Source organism: Coccinella septempunctata, chromosome 3 (assembly GCF_907165205.1).
Source record: "Coccinella septempunctata chromosome 3, icCocSept1.1, whole genome shotgun sequence".
Taxonomy (NCBI): Eukaryota; Metazoa; Arthropoda; class Insecta; order Coleoptera; family Coccinellidae; genus Coccinella; species Coccinella septempunctata.
The window spans coordinates 39,515,514-39,534,964 of NC_058191.1; the positions used below are offsets into that span (position 1 = coordinate 39,515,514).

General features: G+C 37.9%; 3 protein-coding genes across 3 annotated transcripts in view; 1 reads left to right on the plus strand and 2 right to left on the minus strand.

The window, feature by feature from the left end:
- Positions 1 to 19,451, plus strand: part of LOC123309930 (out at first protein) — a 180,010-nt gene that overhangs the window by 78,332 nt on the left and 82,227 nt on the right. The window lies entirely within an intron of this gene.
- On the minus strand, positions 10,730 to 11,786 carry LOC123309931. The gene is made up of 2 exons (XM_044893241.1): positions 11,670 to 11,786; positions 10,730 to 11,233 (listed from the first exon to the last, which is right to left on the minus strand). The coding sequence occupies exons 1-2, from the start codon at positions 11,679 to 11,681 to the stop codon at positions 10,853 to 10,855; spliced, it is 393 nt and encodes a 130-aa protein (XP_044749176.1). The 5' UTR covers positions 11,682 to 11,786; the 3' UTR covers positions 10,730 to 10,852.
- LOC123309932 lies at positions 15,679 to 16,471 on the minus strand. The gene is made up of 2 exons (XM_044893242.1): positions 16,437 to 16,471; positions 15,679 to 16,176 (listed from the first exon to the last, which is right to left on the minus strand). The coding sequence occupies exons 1-2, from the start codon at positions 16,446 to 16,448 to the stop codon at positions 15,796 to 15,798; spliced, it is 393 nt and encodes a 130-aa protein (XP_044749177.1). The 5' UTR covers positions 16,449 to 16,471; the 3' UTR covers positions 15,679 to 15,795.

Sequence of the window (19,451 nt, forward strand, 5' to 3'; positions counted from 1 at the left end):
AGATCCACAGATGTGTAGTATCATATATTGAGCTCGTTATTCTGAAGATAATGTTGTTTTCCCAGGGGTGGAACTGCTCATTATGAAAATATAAAATGGCTATACCTTTTTATCAGGGCCGAATAGGAAAAAATGGTATAGGAAAAAGTGTTTCTTTTGACTTCACGAATCTAGTGTTAAAATATTTCTACGACTGAAAGACTCATCCTGTACAGTATATTGTATTTATGTTTTAGTGACCTAACAACTTCACTCTGTATATCAGAAAGCAGATCATAGATATCTTGATTCATTCTCGAATCTAACGAAGTTTCGATTCAATTTATTTGTATTCTTCATGAAATTGAATAATTTCTACTTCTTAGATCATATTTTCTTCATTGAATAATTTGAGTTGTTTAAAATTCTAAAACGGACACAAAACGAATTAAATCTTCTGATAAATAAAAAATCACGTAAAACAAATTTCGGGAAAAAATGTTTCGGAATTTTTTGAATATTTCTCAGTGACGTCCTGTAACTGGAGAACGAATCATCTGTTTTCTGATATCTTATTATTTCGAAAAGAGAGATCAGGGATTTTTGAAGATGTCTTATTGTTCTCGAGATGCTTTCAGTGAGCATATAATTTGGGACACCCTGTACTGAATCTGAAAGCTTTCGGGAAGGAAAATAGAGAAAAATAATTCAATAAACTCCGTCTGCCAGACTATAGTAGACCATACAGGGTGTTCCTAAATTGAACGTACAAACGAAAAGGGGAGATTCCTTAGGTGTGTTTAAGAAAAAAAAGTCCCATAAACATGGGGTCGCAAACGTTTCGTTTTCGAGATACAGAGTGTTCAAGTTTGAATTTTTTTCAAGTTTTTTTCTCATAGTATCTACACTTCACAAGATATTCAACTGAAATTTGGCATAGATATTACATTTTATAGTTCTCACCACGTGACATGGCAATTTCGATAGAAGATCTACAGGGTGATATTTTTTCTGGAACACTGAATTCATTCACCACAGCTTACGAAGTGGCCTTCCCATCATAATTTGGATTTTCAGGAGGATTTCGAGAGAATCGTTCAAATTTTTTTTTTCGAAATCGTTGGTAGATACGACAAAACTACAAGAGACCGAAAAGTTTAGTATAAGAACAAAGCTTCTTTTTACATTTTTTCACATTAACAGTTGCTCACCAAAAAAAAGTTCTGCAGAAGAACAGGTGGCAGTGTTCCAGAAAAAATATCACCCTGTCACGTGGTGAGAACTATAAAATGTAATATCTATGCCAAATTTCAGTTGAATATCTTGTGAAGTGTAGATACTATGAGAAAAAAACTTGAAAAAAATTCAAACTTCAACACTCTGTATCTCGAAAACGAAACGTTTGCGACCTCATGTTTATGGGACTTTTTTTTCTTAAACTCACTTAAGGAATCTCCCCTTTTCGTTTGTGCGTTCAATATAGAAACACCCTGTATAAATTGAAGTTATTATAATAATTCGGTTATGAAGGATTCTCTCCAAAATCGAATGACTCTAAAAAGTTCCAATAAACAACCCCCCTAAATACGATTCCATCCGGCAGAGACGGGGAGAAAACACAACTGCAGCATTTTGAATTCAGGGTATCGCATCCTCTATAATTGAATCATGATAAACGCAAATTTCGTATTCCTTTGAGAATTAGCATGGGCGCCGTGGAGAAATTGGAAATTCATAGTAGTATTACGGTATTATATTTCCAAAGACGTTTCCGAATTGATGCTCCGCTTCGATGACTGATTCAAAGTCATCTTTCCCCGTTCCAATTTGCATCAGCCGCCTACCTGATTGATCGAAATGTATCTACTTGGGAGGCTTGGGAGGAGCGAAATGAGTGATCGTTTTTATCGCAGCTAGTTAAACAGCATCTTTTGAGGAATTACCGGAGGAGTATGAAACTTGGAGCGGTAAGGGGATTAGAATTCTGATGAGACGTCTTTATTCGTAACGAAATTATTAATGTGAAAGGTGCTCAGACTGGCTTTCTGAGAAATGGGGTATAAATTTAAAAATAATGTTTGACTGCGACTCCTTGCAATCGGATGACATCCGATCCAACGAGAGTTTTTTACCATATTCCAAGGCTTCCACCATAGCACAAAAACTCGATTTCGAAAATTTCGATTTTTTGGGTCGAAAATGAGAAAGGGGTTTAACCCCCTAAAATGACCTACTTGCTGCTGTGTCGGAAAATCAGGATGTTCTATTAATGTCTTAGGATATGGAGTGTATAGAATTTGTTTTGAAGATTCTAGAAAACCAAACAGTTGATGATTCGATAGAGAATTGGACACCAGAGAACTCTTCAAAGTCAACTCGAAAATGAAAAATGGAAAAACACAAAATTCGTTTTTTTCGAAATCTGCGTCCTAAATCCGAAAGTTTGGTATGAAAATATAGGTTTTCGAATACGCTGAATCTATTACAAGCAATTTCAAGGGCCTATCTCCCTTCGTTCAGATTTTCATCGCTGAAATGGCATTTTTCAAAAAATTGCAAATTTCAATCGTCGATATCTCCTGTTATACTTCTCCGATCCAACTCAGATTTCCGGTTTCGTAATCAGCATTAGTCAGGATTCAATACTAGATCAAAAACTCGAATTCGAAAATCTCAAATTTTTGGGTCAAAAATGAGCAAGGGGTTAGACCCCCCTAAAATCACATATTTGCTCCTTTCTCTGAGAAGTACGGTGTTTAATCATTCCTCCAGTGAAAGAAATTCATACTAGTCGTTTTGAAGATTCGAAAAAACCAATGGGTTGATCAACCAATGAAAAATTGTTCTGTGGACAGCCTTTCAAAGTGAACTCGAAAATGAAAAATGGAAAAACACAAAATTCGTTTTTTTCGAAATCTGCGTCCTAAATCCGAAATTTGGTATGGAAATAAAGGTTTTCGAATACGCTGAATCTTTTACAAGCAATTTCAAGGGCCTATCTCCCTTCGTTCAGATTTTCATCGTTGAAATGGCATTTTTCAAAAAATTGCAAATTTCAATCGTCGATATCTCCTGTTATACTTCTCCGATCCAACTCAGATTTCCGGTTTCGTAATCAGCATTAGTCAGGATTCAATACTAGATCAAAAACTCGAATTCGAAAATTTCAAATTTTTGGGTCAAAAATGAGCAAGGGGTTAGACCCCCCTAAAATCACATATTTGCTCCTCTCTCTGAGAAGTACGGTGTTTAATCATTCCTCCAGTGAAAGAAATTCATACTAGTCGTTTTGAAGATTCGAAAAAACCAATGGGTTGATCAACCAATGAAAAATTGTTCTGTGGACAGCCTTTCAAAGTGAACTCGAAAATGAAAAATGGAAAAACACAAAATTCGTTTTTTTCGAAATCTGCGTCCTAAATCCGAAATTTGGTATGGAAATAAAGGTTTTCGAATACGCTGAATCTTTTACAAGCAATTTCAAGGGCCTATCTCCCTTCGTTCAGATTTTCATCGTTGAAATGGCATTTTTCAAAAAATTGCAAATTTCAATCGTCGATATCTCCTGTTATACTTCTCCGATCCAACTCAGATTTCCGGTTTCGTAATCAGCATTAGTCAGGATTCAATACTAGATCAAAAACTCGAATTCGAAAATTTCAAATTTTTGGGTCAAAAATGAGCAAGGGGTTAGACCCCCCTAAAATCACATATTTGCTCCTCTCTCTGAGAAGTACGGTGTTTAATCATTCCTCCAGTGAAAGAAATTCATACTAGTCGTTTTGAAGATTCGAAAAAACCAATGGGTTGATCAACCAATGAAAAATTGTTCTGTGGACAGCCTTTCAAAGTGAACTCGAAAATGAAAAATGGAAAAACACAAAATTCGTTTTTTTCGAAATCTGCGTCCTAAATCCGAAATTTGGTATGGAAATAAAGGTTTTCGAATACGCTGAATCTTTTACAAGCAATTTCAAGGGCCTATCTCCCTTCGTTCAGATTTTCATCGTTGAAATGGCATTTTTCAAAAAATTGCAAATTTCAATCGTCGATATCTCCTGTTATACTTCTCCGATCCAACTCAGATTTCCGGTTTCGTAATCAGCATTAGTCAGGATTCAATACTAGATCAAAAACTCGAATTCGAAAATTTCAAATTTTTGGGTCAAAAATGAGCAAGGGGTCAGACCCCCCTAAAATCACATATTTGCTCCTCTCTCTGAGAAGTACGGTGTTTAATCAGTCCTCCAGTGAAAGAAATTCATACTAGTCGTTTTGAAGATTCGAAAAAACCAATGAGTTGATCGACCAATGAAAAATTGCTCTGTGGACAGCCTTTCAAAGTGAACTCGAAAATGAAAAATGGAAAAACACAAAATTCGTTTTTTTCGAAATCTGCGTCCTAAATCCGAAAGTTTGGCATGAAAATATAGGTTTTCGAATACGCTGAATCTTTCGCGACCAATTTCGAAAGTCTTTCTCCCTTCGTTCAGATTTTCATCTTGGAAATGGCATTTTTCAAAAATTGCAAATTTCTCCGAGAATTCGTCAAGACCGAGCAGTCGCGCCGAGATGTATGAAATCTTCGAATGTATCACAAGAGGAGTTTCTCTTTCTGAATATGTATCACATTTAGATCTACGATGATTATTCTAGAAGAAAAACTACTCGAAAGCTGAGCTTCGAAAAATTCAGTCAGTATTGCAATAAGATTTCTTGTCTTGTCAAGAAATCAAGGCAAGACCTTGAAATTTTCAAGAACGTGCCATTCATTTTTACCTAGCTCTTAATAATACAGAGCTGCCATTCAATTCCATCGATTTCTGCCCACCCTGAGCGAAAAAATCTTTGAGAACACCCTGTATTCGATTAGGCCAACACGATATCATTTCCCCGATAAGTACGCCTACAACCTATCCTCCGTACGGAAACGCGAGACCATAAATAAATAGCGATATTTCAACAATCCTCACTTTCCGTAATATTTACGATTTCCCTTTTCGCGCTAATAACGTCGAACGGTCATAATTCCCGCAATCTGCCTCCGCATTATTCCCGTACAAAACGTCCGGATAATGCCCCCGTATCGAAAATAAGCGGGCGAAATTACATTTCCTCCCATATTGCGTACACAGCGTCGAAAAGCGGGCGCGGAAAGGGCCGCGCAATAAGGTATGCGGGGCCAATTACAAAACGGCCCCCGAAAGGGTCGGTAAAACGGCCGGCCGTGCCAATAATGCAGCGCGTTTTCAATTACGGCCCGCCGCGGTCCTGGACCGGATGGATGGGGGGTTCATGGACCGATTTGGGCATGTTTGGGGATCGGCGAACGTTGATGGATTCACGTTCTAAGTGGGAATTTTCGCCGATCTTCATTCGATCCCGTGAGTTGCAATTTCGATGTGTGAAAGGCCCTAATGGTGGGCCCAACCCCCCTTTGAAGAAACTGCTCATACACTGCGCAAAAAATTAACGCACATTCTGAAAATCTCAATTTTAATGAAAGGTAACTCTACATTGACTTTATAACTTATTTTTTATGTTCTCTCGGGAAGGTTTTGAACGAAACAAGACACATTAAATGGAAGAAAAATTCAGGATTTCACCGAATCTTATGTGAAAAAAGAGAAATGAACGATTTTCAAAATACTGAAATGCTGATAAGTGATTTAATACTTGGTATTTCCATCCCTTGCGTTAATTACAGCTCGACAACGACGGTTCATACTCAAAATGAGTGATCTTAAAATGTTCTGATCTAATCCTTCCCAGATTTCACCGAGTTTCATTCCTAAGTCATTAAGAGTAGCTGGATGATTTTCTGAACTTCTCAGCCTTCTATTGAGGTTGTCCCAAACCTGCTCAATCGGATTGAGATCTGGACTTCTTGATGGCCATTCCATTCGTGAGACTTCAACCTCTTCAAGGTACTCCTGAACGATGCGCGCACGATGGGGTCTGGCATTATCGTCCATAAAAATGAAATTTTCACCAATGTATGGGGCAAATGGCACTACATGCTCTTCAAGAATGTTCCTTATATACTTATCGGCATTCATAGCTCCATTATCAACGACCACTAGGTCTGTGCGAGCAGTCAAAGATATTCCACCCCATACCATAATCGATCCTCCCCCGAAACCAGTAGTATTCAGGAAATTGCACTGAGCCATATCTTTAATGTGGACGTCTGTATACAAGGGAAAGTCGATCACAATGATAGAGGCAGAATCTAGACTCATCTGTGAAGAGAACTCTTTCCCAATCGGCCTCTTCCCAATGGATATGCTCTCCCGCAAAATCCAAACGCGCCCTTCGATGGGCTGGGGTAAGAGCTGGGCCTCTTGCCGCGACACGAGGCCTTAAATCATATTCTCTGAGGCGATTTCTTATTGTCTGAGTGCTAATTTGCACTGAATGAGTTTGCTCAAGCTGAATTTGAAGGAGGCGAGCGGTTGCAAACCGTTGTCTCAACGAAGAAACTCTCAAGTAACGTTCCTGAATGGCAGTTGTTACCCGTGGTCTACCCTGTCCTGGTCTTCGGATATTCATACCTGTCTCCCTGAATCGCTGCAACATTCTGGACACATTTGTATGGGAAACTCCAAACCTTTCTGCAATTCTTGTGTATATCCACCCTTCTTCTCGCAAAACTACCGCTTGGGCACATTCCTCTTGGGTCAAATTGCGTGTTTCGCGTTGCATAGCGATCGAGTGTAGAAAATCAAACGAAAGAAAAACTATTGATCACTAGAATTGATCGAGAACAACTGATTTTAGAATAGAGCCATCAGATTCAAAATCTGATAATATTAATTTTTTTATTCCTGCTGGGAAAAAACATCTGTATTGAAGAAAACCGTTGAAAGTGGATAACATATGCATGCATAATTCTGATAAAAATAATCATCATTGAGAACACCTTCAGTTGTAGAATAAATTTGAGATTTCCATAATGTGCGTTAATTTTTTTGCGCAGTGTATATCCGCGTTTTGGATTGAGAATATACAAGGTGAATCGGAAATTTCAGGCGATATTACTAGGGACGTAGAAAAATAAGAGTGCTTTTCGCCTTATGAACTTACTTTCGAAATTGCTTATTAAGAATGCTACAACCCTTGAAATGGGGCTTACGATAAAAAGGCTGTTAACCGTTATGCCCAATAGGACGTTCATGAAAATCCAATCACAATTTGGTGCCGAAAATTAGCATCAGGGTTAATCATCCGGTATAGTTCAGTTTTACTTATGGTTACGACAATTTCAAGTACCCTATCTAGGTTCAATCTTTGTTCCCCCTGTGATTATATTTACAGAGCTATTTTACCCAGTAAGAGGGTAATTATGATGCGTCCATTACTGGATATCCACTCTGAACTAATTATCATCAGTCACGTGATAGCAAAAGCCACTGAGAAATATGAAAGAGTGGAAAAAATACGAAACCACCCCATTCTTTTCTCCGTTCAAATTCACGGTGGTTTACTTTATTTTGCATAAATTTGAATATTTCCTATTTCCACCTGCATTCATTTAGATGTTATTCTGATATAGTATTATCCTGAGCTTTCTCTGGAGAAAAATGCAAATTATATTCGATGACCACGGTTTTTCACTTCACCCATTCGGTGTTCTCGAAGGTATTATCTCGGATATTATTCTTACATACCTTATTTTTTCTATATAGGGTGGAATTCAAGTCACGAGAGAAATGGCTCTCCCACTTTACGAAACAATATAGGATATTTTTCGAATGCAAATGCAAATGAAATGAAATTTTCTTAGAATATCGAATAGTTATTTAATTGTCTGAATCTGGAAGATGGCAAAAACTTCCACAGCCTTCTCGATACTCGAATTTGATCAAAGAAATTCGCCAGAAAGCCTTCAAACAGATATCAGCCTGGAGGATGAAACTCTAGGTAGAGCAGTTCAAATACTTGGGAAGCTTCATAAATGCTAGGGCTAACCTGGAAATACACAACCGTATCAATTCTGCATCACGGGCATTCTGGAAGCTAAAGGACAGTGTGTTTCAAAATCACGACCTCAATCTGAACACCAAAACAGCTGTTCACAAAGCAGTCCTCCCAACGCTTTTTTACGGAAGCGAAAGCTGGACGTCCTACTGGCGACATAACAGCTTGAACAAACGCAACAACTTCATCTAAGACAAATAATGCACATCAGATGGTTCCACAAAGTTTCAAATGCAGAAGTCTTGCAGCGCGCTAGTTGTATAACAATTGAGCCTCAAGTAACGAGGGCCCGACTCAGTTGGAGCGGCCACATTCTGAGGATGTAAGACACAAGACTCCCCAAAATAGCTCTGTATGGCGAATTCACAGAGGGAGCTCGGGAACCAGGAGGCCAGTATAAGCGGTTTAAGGATCTACTGCATCAATCCCTAAAATCAGTTAATGCCAATCATAACTGGGAACAACAAGCGTTAGACAGATCACAATGGAAGTCTTTGGTCTACAGTTATAATGGAGACTCGAGAAGAATACAGTGGTGGCCAGATCTGGACTATCCATGCCCGGAGTGTGGAAGGATCTGTAGGTCACGGTTGGGTCTTTTCAGTCACAGGAGGGCACACAGTCGCAAGTAGCCCTAAGAAATTATACGATTGATTGCACCGATAGTTTTGTTTTTGAGTCTTTTTCTAGATTTATTCTCGGTAACAGGATATAGCAGTGAATCGATGAATGTAGTTCGTCAAAACGCACAGCTCGAAGCCCAGATTTTAATTAATATCTAATTTGACTCATCAAATTTATATTAATCTAGTTCATATTGACTTAAATCGTTCGATCTCGCATCAATCATTGTCCGGACTAATATGGGGCCGTCTGTTCCTTTCGCAATTACAAAATTAGACTGCCGCAAACGCGAAACGTCATATATATGTAAATGTCCGCAAAATTTCCAGGGTACGCGCAGCAAAACGTCGCGTCGCGCCGCAATTATTGGAATAGTTTGCGCTACAAATACGGCGTCATAGATCAAGAGGCTTTTTATATCCTCCCCCCGTGTGGATTAATTATTCATCTCTCCCACAACTATGTTCGCTGTCAGTGTCATGGCCCCTATTTTATTATTCAGTAGATATGGATTAAATTGGTCCCGACCATTGACAGGGGTTTTATTCGATTTGACCCCATTCTGCCCTGGATAAGAACAAAAAGGATGCGAATTTTGTACGGTCAAAGGTAGGGTACGCCAGTCAACAAACATTTGAGCAAAAGACGATCAGACTGATGGATTTTTCGTTCGTGATCTGAGAGAAGATGCGAATTTCTTTTAAGTCAGTGGAAAAGTTGGTTCTCAGCTTCTCCATCGGTATCGAGTAACTGGTAACATGACCAAAAGACTGATAAGTGGACGCTCAAGATCTACCATTCCTACACAGGATCGGATAGCCTTTAATGCATTTAAATGTAAGCAAAACATTTTTGGTTATCAAGCAATATAGTGCATATGTATGAGTTCTAGCAAAGGTTAGTGTAACGGGGTACGATACAATTTGGAGTATGATACAAGAGCTTAGGCAAAAACCTCAGAAGAAAAACCCTGTCTCTCTTTCCATTTCGAAATAATATCTGAAACAAAGAAACAGAGCAGAAAACGAGCTTTCATCAAAACTTATCCAAAGACATGATGATGAATGAAGAAAAAAATAATCATAGGTACATAACTTGTCCTTCAATTGTACTGGGAGGAATATCATCTCTGCGTCAAAAATCTTCTGCTGATCTTGGTCGAGGATCACCCTTGTCGTTAGAAATGCCTTCAGTACTCAAACTAATAATAGCCAAATCTTACTTTTAACTGGGAGGGTCTTTCGACCAGGTCCAGTCTTCCCAGTGATGATTCTTCTGTTCTTCAGTTGTTCGAGGAACGCTACAGGACACTTATGTTGAGGAATCATCTCCCATAGATATACCAGTGGTTATTCAGTAGAGAATTGAAAAAAACGAAACGTGCCACAGAGGTTTTCGAACGCTTCTGGTGTTTAGGTTTTGATTGAAGCAGTTCGTCGAGACGTTAACCTAATCTAACCTAACCTAACGTAACCTAACCTATAATTTACATTCTCGACGACTTTTGAGAAGGATATGGACGGATTTCATCCATATGGTATTAACCCATCCTGTGGTGCCCAGAAATCGCAGATCAGATCATTCACCAAGCTCATCCAGTATGAAATGGTACAGATATTGATTGGATATGCATTCGTTTCAATGGACGTACAGATTTGTTGGTGCTTGATGCTACTATGAAAGCGGAAAAGTTCTTTTTTCTTGGGAGAGTTGTCCATGAAACTTCTGGAAATGAACACAGCTTTGTATTTCCATCAGCAGTATAAACAGCTAATTGAAGGAGTAATTAATTGAATTAATGTGTATGATCCCTTCAGATGAACCAATTTTTTTTAATTCCCGTACGTATATGTAGAATTTTTCAGTTTGAAATAATAAGTTATCATAGAGATGATATATTAACAATAATAGAAACACAATATTTGAAACACCATAAAAGGTTTCTCTGTATGTCCATTACTGAATTCTTATGTGACTCTTGGGAAGGTGTCGGGAATTGGTAGTAGTGAGCCGAGAGGCCTAAAGATGGTAACCTCTCAAATGGGAACCAAGAAAGATTCAACCATTTCATGTTTATAGACGGCACATTAAAGGTTTCATGGTATATCCTAAAATCACACATTCTTGTGAGAAACAAAGAACACCGTGTACTGAAAACTTTTATTAGGTTATTGACTAAACATTGAACTGGTACCTATGTAAAAAAGGAGATATCACAAAGTCATAAATCAGTCGAAATCGAGGATGCCGTATACAAGTATTCCACAATCTACCATCCTGCAGCTCCCAAAGCACCTAGTCCTCCAATATTGGCGGTTGGTCCCCAAAGTCCATCAGCGGCTATCTTACCAGAAGGTCCAGCAATGACGACAGGGGCGGTTGGTGGTCCTCTCACTGCAGCTCCGGCTCCAGTGGCAGCTATTGAACCACCACCAGCGGTTATAGCGGCAACACCAGTTGCAACTGGCGCTGCTACTGCCAATGGTGCTGCTAAGCCGATGGTTGCGATTGATGGGCCTAGGATAGTGGCTGGTCTGGAAATTGTTACTGCTGCTCTAGGTGGTATGAGTAGAGCACCTCCACAGCATCCTGGACCAAGAAGGCTTGGGGCTGCTGATGCTGCAGCTACACATGCCAAGATGGTGATAACCTGAAATGAATATTTGGTTGAGGATCCAACTGATTTCAATATAAACTTCTGTCGAAAAGGATTATGCAGGGAATATAAACATGACACTGAAATTCTAATCTTTCAACAAGAAAATAAATATAATATACAATGTAAAGGAAATAACAGACAGTGAGGATACGTAAAATACAAAAACAATCACAAAGGGGAGCCTTCTCGAGTCGTATACTATTTTGTGCTCTACTTGTAGATATGACCTCATTATGAACTGATAGAAAACTGAGATTAAGATTAGCAACAAAATAATAACACTCTAACTTCCGAAGAAAATAACTAGGAACAACAAATTTTCAGGGTAACTATCCTGAAAGCGCAATAATGCAACTGGTGAGATAGTTATGGGATAAAATCCTCTCGATGGTTTCGGAGTTATAGACATCTGGATTTTTTTACTTACGAATGTGTTCATTCTGCTGTTCTTGATAGACGAAGCTGGATATCTCAACTATGATGGAATGGAATTCAGTCCACCTTATATACTCATTACACTTGTTGAACGACCTTCTGTTTTAAATATTCCACATAATAGAAATAGATCATAAGGAACTTGTCAATGTGTCCCACCTTAATAAATTTTCCCCATTATGTTATCAATTAGTACAAGTTCGAAGAGGTGAGGTTCATGCTCTAATATGCCTGGTTGACCGTGTATTGCATATGCAATGTTTATGTTTGTTTCTTCAGCAAATCATTCATGCGGATTTGAGTTCATTGAAATGGACCATTTGCACATTCTTTATTCAACCGGCATACTTGTTAATTGGGAATTTAAAATTGAATTTCTGATGAAAAATGGTGCTCTTATAACATCATATGCAGAGTGTGTAAAATGTAGGGCACATAATTCATATATTTGTCATTTTCCTGTTTAATTGAGGAGTTTGTCATAAGCCCTCTGGAAGGTTGGAAGGGTAGAAATATTTTTATAGCAACCATAAATTTTTGTTTCAGATATCGATTGAAATTTATTTTGGGAGGATTTTGCATCTCTTCATAAACTTTTTAGGGTTTTCACTCCCAATCTCTGAAACAAAATCAATTAAAAATGAAATCAACGATTTGCTCCTGCGTAAATTCTTGCAAGAAGAGATAAATTTTTGTGCCAGAAATGTATAGACCTTTTCTTGTTGAGGATGAATTGTGCCAGTATTCGAAAGTTTGATAAGAGATGCCTTTTTTTTTTAATTGAAAATTTCAATCTGCGATATCTTCTGCTATAGTCCACCGAACCAATTGAAAGCTCCGGTTCTATAATCAGCGTTGCCAAGGCTTCCACTCTAGCATATGAACTCGATTTCGGAAATCTCGATTTTTTGGGTCGAAAATGAGCAAGGAGTAAGACCCCCTAAAATGACATATTTGCTCCTCTGTCTGAAATTCAGAGTGTTCTTTTACTGACCTGGGATATGGAGCTCATAGGAGTTGTTCTGTAGGTTCCATAAAATCATACAATTGATGATTAAATAGAGAATTGCACGCCAGAGAGCCCTTCGAAGTCAACTCGAAAATGGAAAGTGGAAAAACAAAACAAAATATTTTCTCCTAAACTGAGCCAGATATTTGAAATTTTGGTATTGAAATATAAGTTTTCGAACACGCTGAATCTATTGCGAGCAATTTCGAAAGCCTATCTCCGTTCGTTTAGATTTTCATCTTGGAAATGGCATTTTTCAAAAATTGCAATTTTCAATCTGCGATATCTCCTGTTATATTCGTCTGATCCAATTGGGATTTCCGTTTATATAATCAGCGTTGCCTAGGCTTCCACTCTAGCATAAAAACTCGATTTCGAAAATCTCGATTTTTTTGGGTCAAAAATGAGCAAGGGGTTAGACCCCCTAAAATGACCTATTTGCTACTCTGTCTAAAAATCAGGATGTTCTATCACTGTCTTAGCATATGGAGTGCATAGAATTTGTTTTGAAGATTCTAGAAAATCAATCATTCGATGATTTAATAAAGAATTGCACTTCTGAGAGCTCTTCGAAGTCAACTCGAAAATGAAAAGTGGAAAAACAAAAAAACTTATTTTCTTCTAAACTGAGCCAGATATTTGAAATTGTGGTATGAAAATAAAGGTTTTCGAACACGCTGAATCTATTGCCAGCAATTTCGAAAGCCTATCTCCGTTCATTTAGATTTTCATCTTGGAAATGGCATTTTTTAGAAATTGCAATTTTCAATCTGCGATATCTCCTGTTATATTCGTCTGATCCAATTGGGATTTCCGGTTATATAATCAGCGTTGCCTAGGCTTCCACCCTAGCACAAAAACTCGATTTCGAAAATCTCAAATTTTTTGGTCAAAAATGAGCAAGGGGTTAGACCCCCCTAAAATGACCTATTTGCTACTATGTCTAAAAATCAGGATGTTCTATCACTGTCTTAGGATATGGAGTGCATAGAATTTGTTTTAAAGATTCTAGAAAATCAATCATTCGATGATTTAATAAAGAATTGCACTTCTGAGAGCTCTTCGAAGTCAACTCGAAAATGAAAAGTGGAAAAACAAAATTAATTATTTTCTACTAAACTGAGCCAGATATTTGAAATTCTCGTATTAAAATATAGGTTTTCGAACACGCTGAATCTATTGCGAGCAATTTCGAAAGCCTATCTCCGTTCGTTTAGATTTTCATCTTGGAAATGGCATTTTTCAAAAATTGCAATTTTCAATCTGCGATATCTCCTGTTATATTCGTCTGATCCAATTAAGATTTCCGATTATATAATCAGCGTTGCCTAGGCTTCCACCCTAGCACAAAAACTCGATTTCGAAAATCTCAAATTTTTTGGTCAAAAATGAGCAAGGGGTTAGACCCCCCTAAAATGACCTATTTGCTACTCTGTCTGAAAATCAGAATGTTCCATTACTATCCTAGGATATGGAGTGAATATAATTTGTTTTGAAGATTCTAGAAAATCAAACATTCGATGATTCAATAAAGAATTGCACTTCTGAGAGCTCTTCGAAGTCAACTCGAAAATGAAAAGTGGAAAAACAATAAAACTTATTTTTTTCTAAACTGAGCCAGATATTTGAAATTGTGGTATGAAAATATAGGTTGTCGAACACGCTGAATTTATTGCGAGCAATTTCGAAAGCCTATCTCCGTTCGTTTAGATTTTCATCTTGGAAATGGCATTTTTCAAAAATTGCAATTTTCAATCTGCGATATCTCCTGTTATATTCGTCTGATCCAATTGGGATTTCCGGTTTAAGAGTCAGCATTGCCAAGGCTTCCACCCAAGCATAAAAACTCGATTTCGAAATTATCGATTTTTTTGGGTCAAAAATGAGCAAGGGGTTAGACCCCCCCTAAAATGACCTATTTGCTACTCTGTCTAAAAATCAGGATGTTCTATCACTGTCTTAGGATATGGAGTGCATAGAATTTGTTTTGAAGATTCTAGGAAATCAATCATTCGATGATTCAATAAAGAGTTGCACTTCTGAGATCCCTTCGAAGTCAACTCGAAAATGGAAAGTGGAAAAACAAAATTAATTATTTTCTCCTAAACTGAGCCAGGTATTTGAAATTCTCGTATTAAAATATAAGTTTCCGAACACGCTGAATCTATTGCGAGCAATTTCGAAAGCCTATCTCCGTTCGTTTAGATTTTCATCTTGGAAATGGCATTTTTCAAAAACTGCAATTTTCAATCTGCAATATCTCCTGTTATATTCGTCTGATCCAATTGGGATTTCCAGTTATATAATCAGCGTTGCCTAGGCTTCCACCCTAGCACAAAAACTCGATTTTGAAAATCTCAAATTTTTTAGTCAAAAATGAGCAAGGGGTTAGACCCCCCTAAAATGACCTATTTGCTACTCTGTCTGAAAATCACGATGTTCCATTACTATCCTAGGATATGGAGTACATAGAATTTGTTTTGTAGATTCTATAAAACTAAACAGTTGATGATCAAATAGAGATTTGCACTCCTGAGAGCCCTTCAAAGTCAACTCGAAAATGAAAAGTGGAAAAACATAAAAAATTATTTTCTCCTAAACAGTGTCAGATATTGGGAAGTTTGGTATGAAAATATAGGTTTTTGAACACGCTGAATCTACTGCAAGCAACTCCGAAAACCTATCTACCTTTGTTCAGATTTTCATCCGTGAAACGTCATTTTTCGAAAATTGCAAATTTCAATCTGCGATATCTCCTGTTATATTCCTTTGATCCAATTGTTTTTTATTTATGGTTTTATATTCAGCGTTGCCAAGGCTTCCACCCTAGCACATGAGCTCGATCTCGAAAATCTCGATTTTTTGGGTCAAAAATGAGCTAGGGGTTGTAGCCTACATCATACCGATAATTTAAAAATTTGTCACATCAAAGCCACAAAATGTATAATGAGAAATTTTTTTTTATTCATCAGGGGTAAACCAATCAATATAATACGAGATACATGAATTAGTTTATTGAGGTATATGCATATGTAACAAGAAGATAAAGCAACAGTGAATCACAAAATCGTCAGTCAGGGTCGAGAAATCCAAATAAATATTTCTGAATCTACCACCCGCCGGCTCCCAAAGCACCTACTCCTCCAATATTGGCAGTTGGTCCCCAAAGTCCATCGGCAACAATTTTACCAGAAGGCCCAGCAATCACGACAGGAGCAGTTGGTGGTCCTCTCACTGCAGCACCGGCTCCTGTGGCAGCTATCGAACCACCACCAGCAGTTATAGCTGCAACACCAGTTGCAACTGGAGCTGCCACAGCCCACGGAGCTGCTACACCAATAGTTGCAATGGATGGAGCTAGGATAGATGCTGGTCTGGAGATCGTAACTGCAGCGCTGGGTGGAATGAGTACAGTGCCTCCACAGCATCCTGGACCGAGAAGGCTAGGTGCTGCTGACGCCGCAGCTACACATGCCAAGATAGTGATTACCTGAAAAGGAACAAGATTAATTTCAAGGTTTCATCATCAGGTCTTTTATGGCTTAAAGCATCAAGAGTTAATTTATCAGATTTCAAAATCCAGTGAAACGTTATAGACATATATATCTCTCCTATTGGAAATTAGACGTCTCTATTTTAATAAAAAAATGATCTGTTTCTGCAACAACAAGAAAGTTTGTGTCGTCTTTGTCATTGCAGAGATTAGTTACAGATTTTAACTAGGCAAATGATTATAATCAAACAACTTACGAATGAATTCATTGTATTGTGTTTTGTAGGTTGAGCTAGATAGTTCACTAAGATTGCTGTGTAGAACAAACAACGTTATATACTACCAAAACGACCTTCTTATTCAGATGTTGCACAAAAGCAGTCGAAAAAGTACACAAGGAACTAGTTGATATGCCCCACCTTGATATATTTTGTAGTTTTCTGTGTTTAGAAGTTCGAGGAACATATTCCTGTTTGGTTTACCCCTATCTCATGCAATACCACACTTTGTTTCTTCAGAAAATTACTCAAACAGATCTCATACCTATATGAATCGAATTTCAGTGAAGGTTTCATGGACTTAGATTTTGATAAATACACTGCGAAACGATTGATAGGGAACACTGACCTTCTAACAATTTATTTCAGGAATATTCGTTCATTTATGTACTTTAAATTTCTTTTTCAATTCAATGTAGTTTTTTCTATTCATTCGAGCTCTTTCAGCCTTGTAAAAGTCGAAATATATAGAAGCTGCTTTGCTCACTAAAAAAATATTTAATTCCCTATATTTAAAAATTTTTTCGATATTTTCTCAGTTTGTTATTTCAACAAAAAATAAGGTGACCCCCCTTCTGTTTATAGCTCGCTACACTACGACAACCAAACTGTGACAAAATTGTTGAAAAACGAGTAAATGTTTCCTGATCTTTCCGTTCATCTTGTGAACGGTTGTCCTTAAAGCATACGTTTTCAGTGAGCACCCTGTAGAAGATGAGTAAATGTCTGATTCGGCAGAAATTATAAAGACTCTGTTGAATTATGAGAAAAAAAAATAATGTTGACGATACAGGTATATTATACATGCAATCTTTCATGGATCAAAAGGATTTTCTTCTTTCTTTGCATCTCATTCTGAAATTCTGGTTTCTGTTAATATTGAAAATTAATTGATATCGATAGCCGTCGTTAGTGGAGGTTGATTAAATCAATTCATTTTCATTCATAAGAACTGTATACATTGGCGCTAGATAATTCAGTGTGATAAATTGAGAGCCTTTACATCACGCGTGTTAACGTGGGTTGCTTTAATCCACTTCATTCAATCCACAATTGCATCACGCAATTGTTTATATGATATCGTTGCATTGCCATTGACTTGAAACTGGGTGGTGCATTTGGTCTGGGTCAATTTAATTGCAAGCATATTACACATCGTTTCCTGTTTAGTGACATTCCAGTCCGTTTAACATGTTGATTTAGATCTCTGTCAATATCCTACGTCTTATAATATACCTATAAATAGTTGCTAGTTGAAATGGATTTGTTTGCGAATGTTATAAATAGTACTGTTGACGAATGAAATCGTTACCGTTAGGGAGTTTATAATTTCCGGTTTTAAGAATGATAATCCTACCCTGAAGATTGCATTATGACGAATAAACGTATCTAAATATTTTTTTGTGAAAACAATAGGATATATTGAAAAATTCTTAGCTCACTATAGAACCAAACAAAATTTCAATGTCAAGATATTTTATTACTCAACAAATTCTCCTCTTAATTGGATACATTTATTACAGAAAACCTGCAACGTCTCTAGACCTTTCAAAAAAATGTTTCTTCTTGCTCTGCAAACCAGACTTCCACAGCTTTCATTACCTCCTCGTTGGAAGAAAATTTACGACCTTTTATATTTTTTTCAGTTGAGGAAAGAGATTATAGTCGGATGTAGCCAAATCTGGCGAATAAGGGGGCAAATCTGGCGTATAAGGAGGGCGTTCTAGTAATTCAAACCCTAAATCACGAATTTTTTGCATGGCAACATGAGATTTGTGTGCAGGGGCGTTGTCCTGCAAAAACAAAACACCTTTGGATAGCTTTCCGCGTCTTTTCTTTTCAATTTTTCCCTGTAGAGTGGTCAGTAATGTCGAATAGTAATAGTAAATATCGCCAAAATATTCACGAGACTACGAGGCTGTCGTACTAGACTCAAGACAAGATGAGGCTCTCGAATACGAGTCTCTCATAGGCATCACTAATTGTTAAAAAATTGAGGCGGTCCTAAAATAGAACCCTGGGGCTCTCCGATAAGCTCGTATCCTCTGGAGAGCGAGTTGTTAACTACGAGAAAATGGTCTTCCAGTTTCCAATAGAAAATTTTTTGTACCAACCGAGAAAATCGAGAACTCATCCCAGGGGTAGTCATTAATATTCCCTCCATTTCTTCGGAACGCACAGAAAGATCGAGTGGAAATATCCGGGACTTCCTAATTGAATGGTTGTTTTATAGATTGCAATATTCCGGCTGGCGTGTTTCCATCTGATTTTCCGGTTCATCTTCCCACGCCCCCGATTACCCGATCTGAAAGAGTGAGTCTGCTCCTCCACCCGAAGCTCTAATGGACCATTACGCCCCCCGAAACTGGATTTATGCAGCGGAGTTGTTCTTTCCACTCCCGTCCCTAATTACTGAAATAATCCGCGCTCTGGTCGCCCGAACAGAAAACAATTAGTAGATTTCCGTTTAAGGCCGGGGCGGTCTGCAGCTGTTTCCTCCCGGACCTTCGAATTATGCTCTATTGCCGCAATGTATCCCGACGCTCTCCCGACATAAATTCGGGGCTTGTAATCCGGATTTTGCATGCGAGAGGTCGTGGTCCCCCGAGTAATCAATGTGCATAAAAATTGAGCTACTTCCGAGGAACCAGCGTTCATCCAACTTGGAATTCTTATGAATAATAATTATATGGAGAAAATGTCGTCGTCTTCCCGGTTCATTCAGACTCAAGAAAGGTGCTGAAATCGAAGTACAAGTATCTAGAGATCGAATAGGCTAGAAGGATCAATCAGACCCAGACGAAGAAAGAACTAAAGCAGGAGTTCACTCGGAGATTGGGTAGGATTATGGAAACTGGTCTAAACTATATTAATACCTAAGCTTGCTCTGTGCTGAGCTACTCAGCACTGAGCTACTACCGATTCAACTGCCCTTCAGAGAAAAATAAGAAGAATGCTGATGAAACATCATAAACATCACTCTAAAAGCACAAC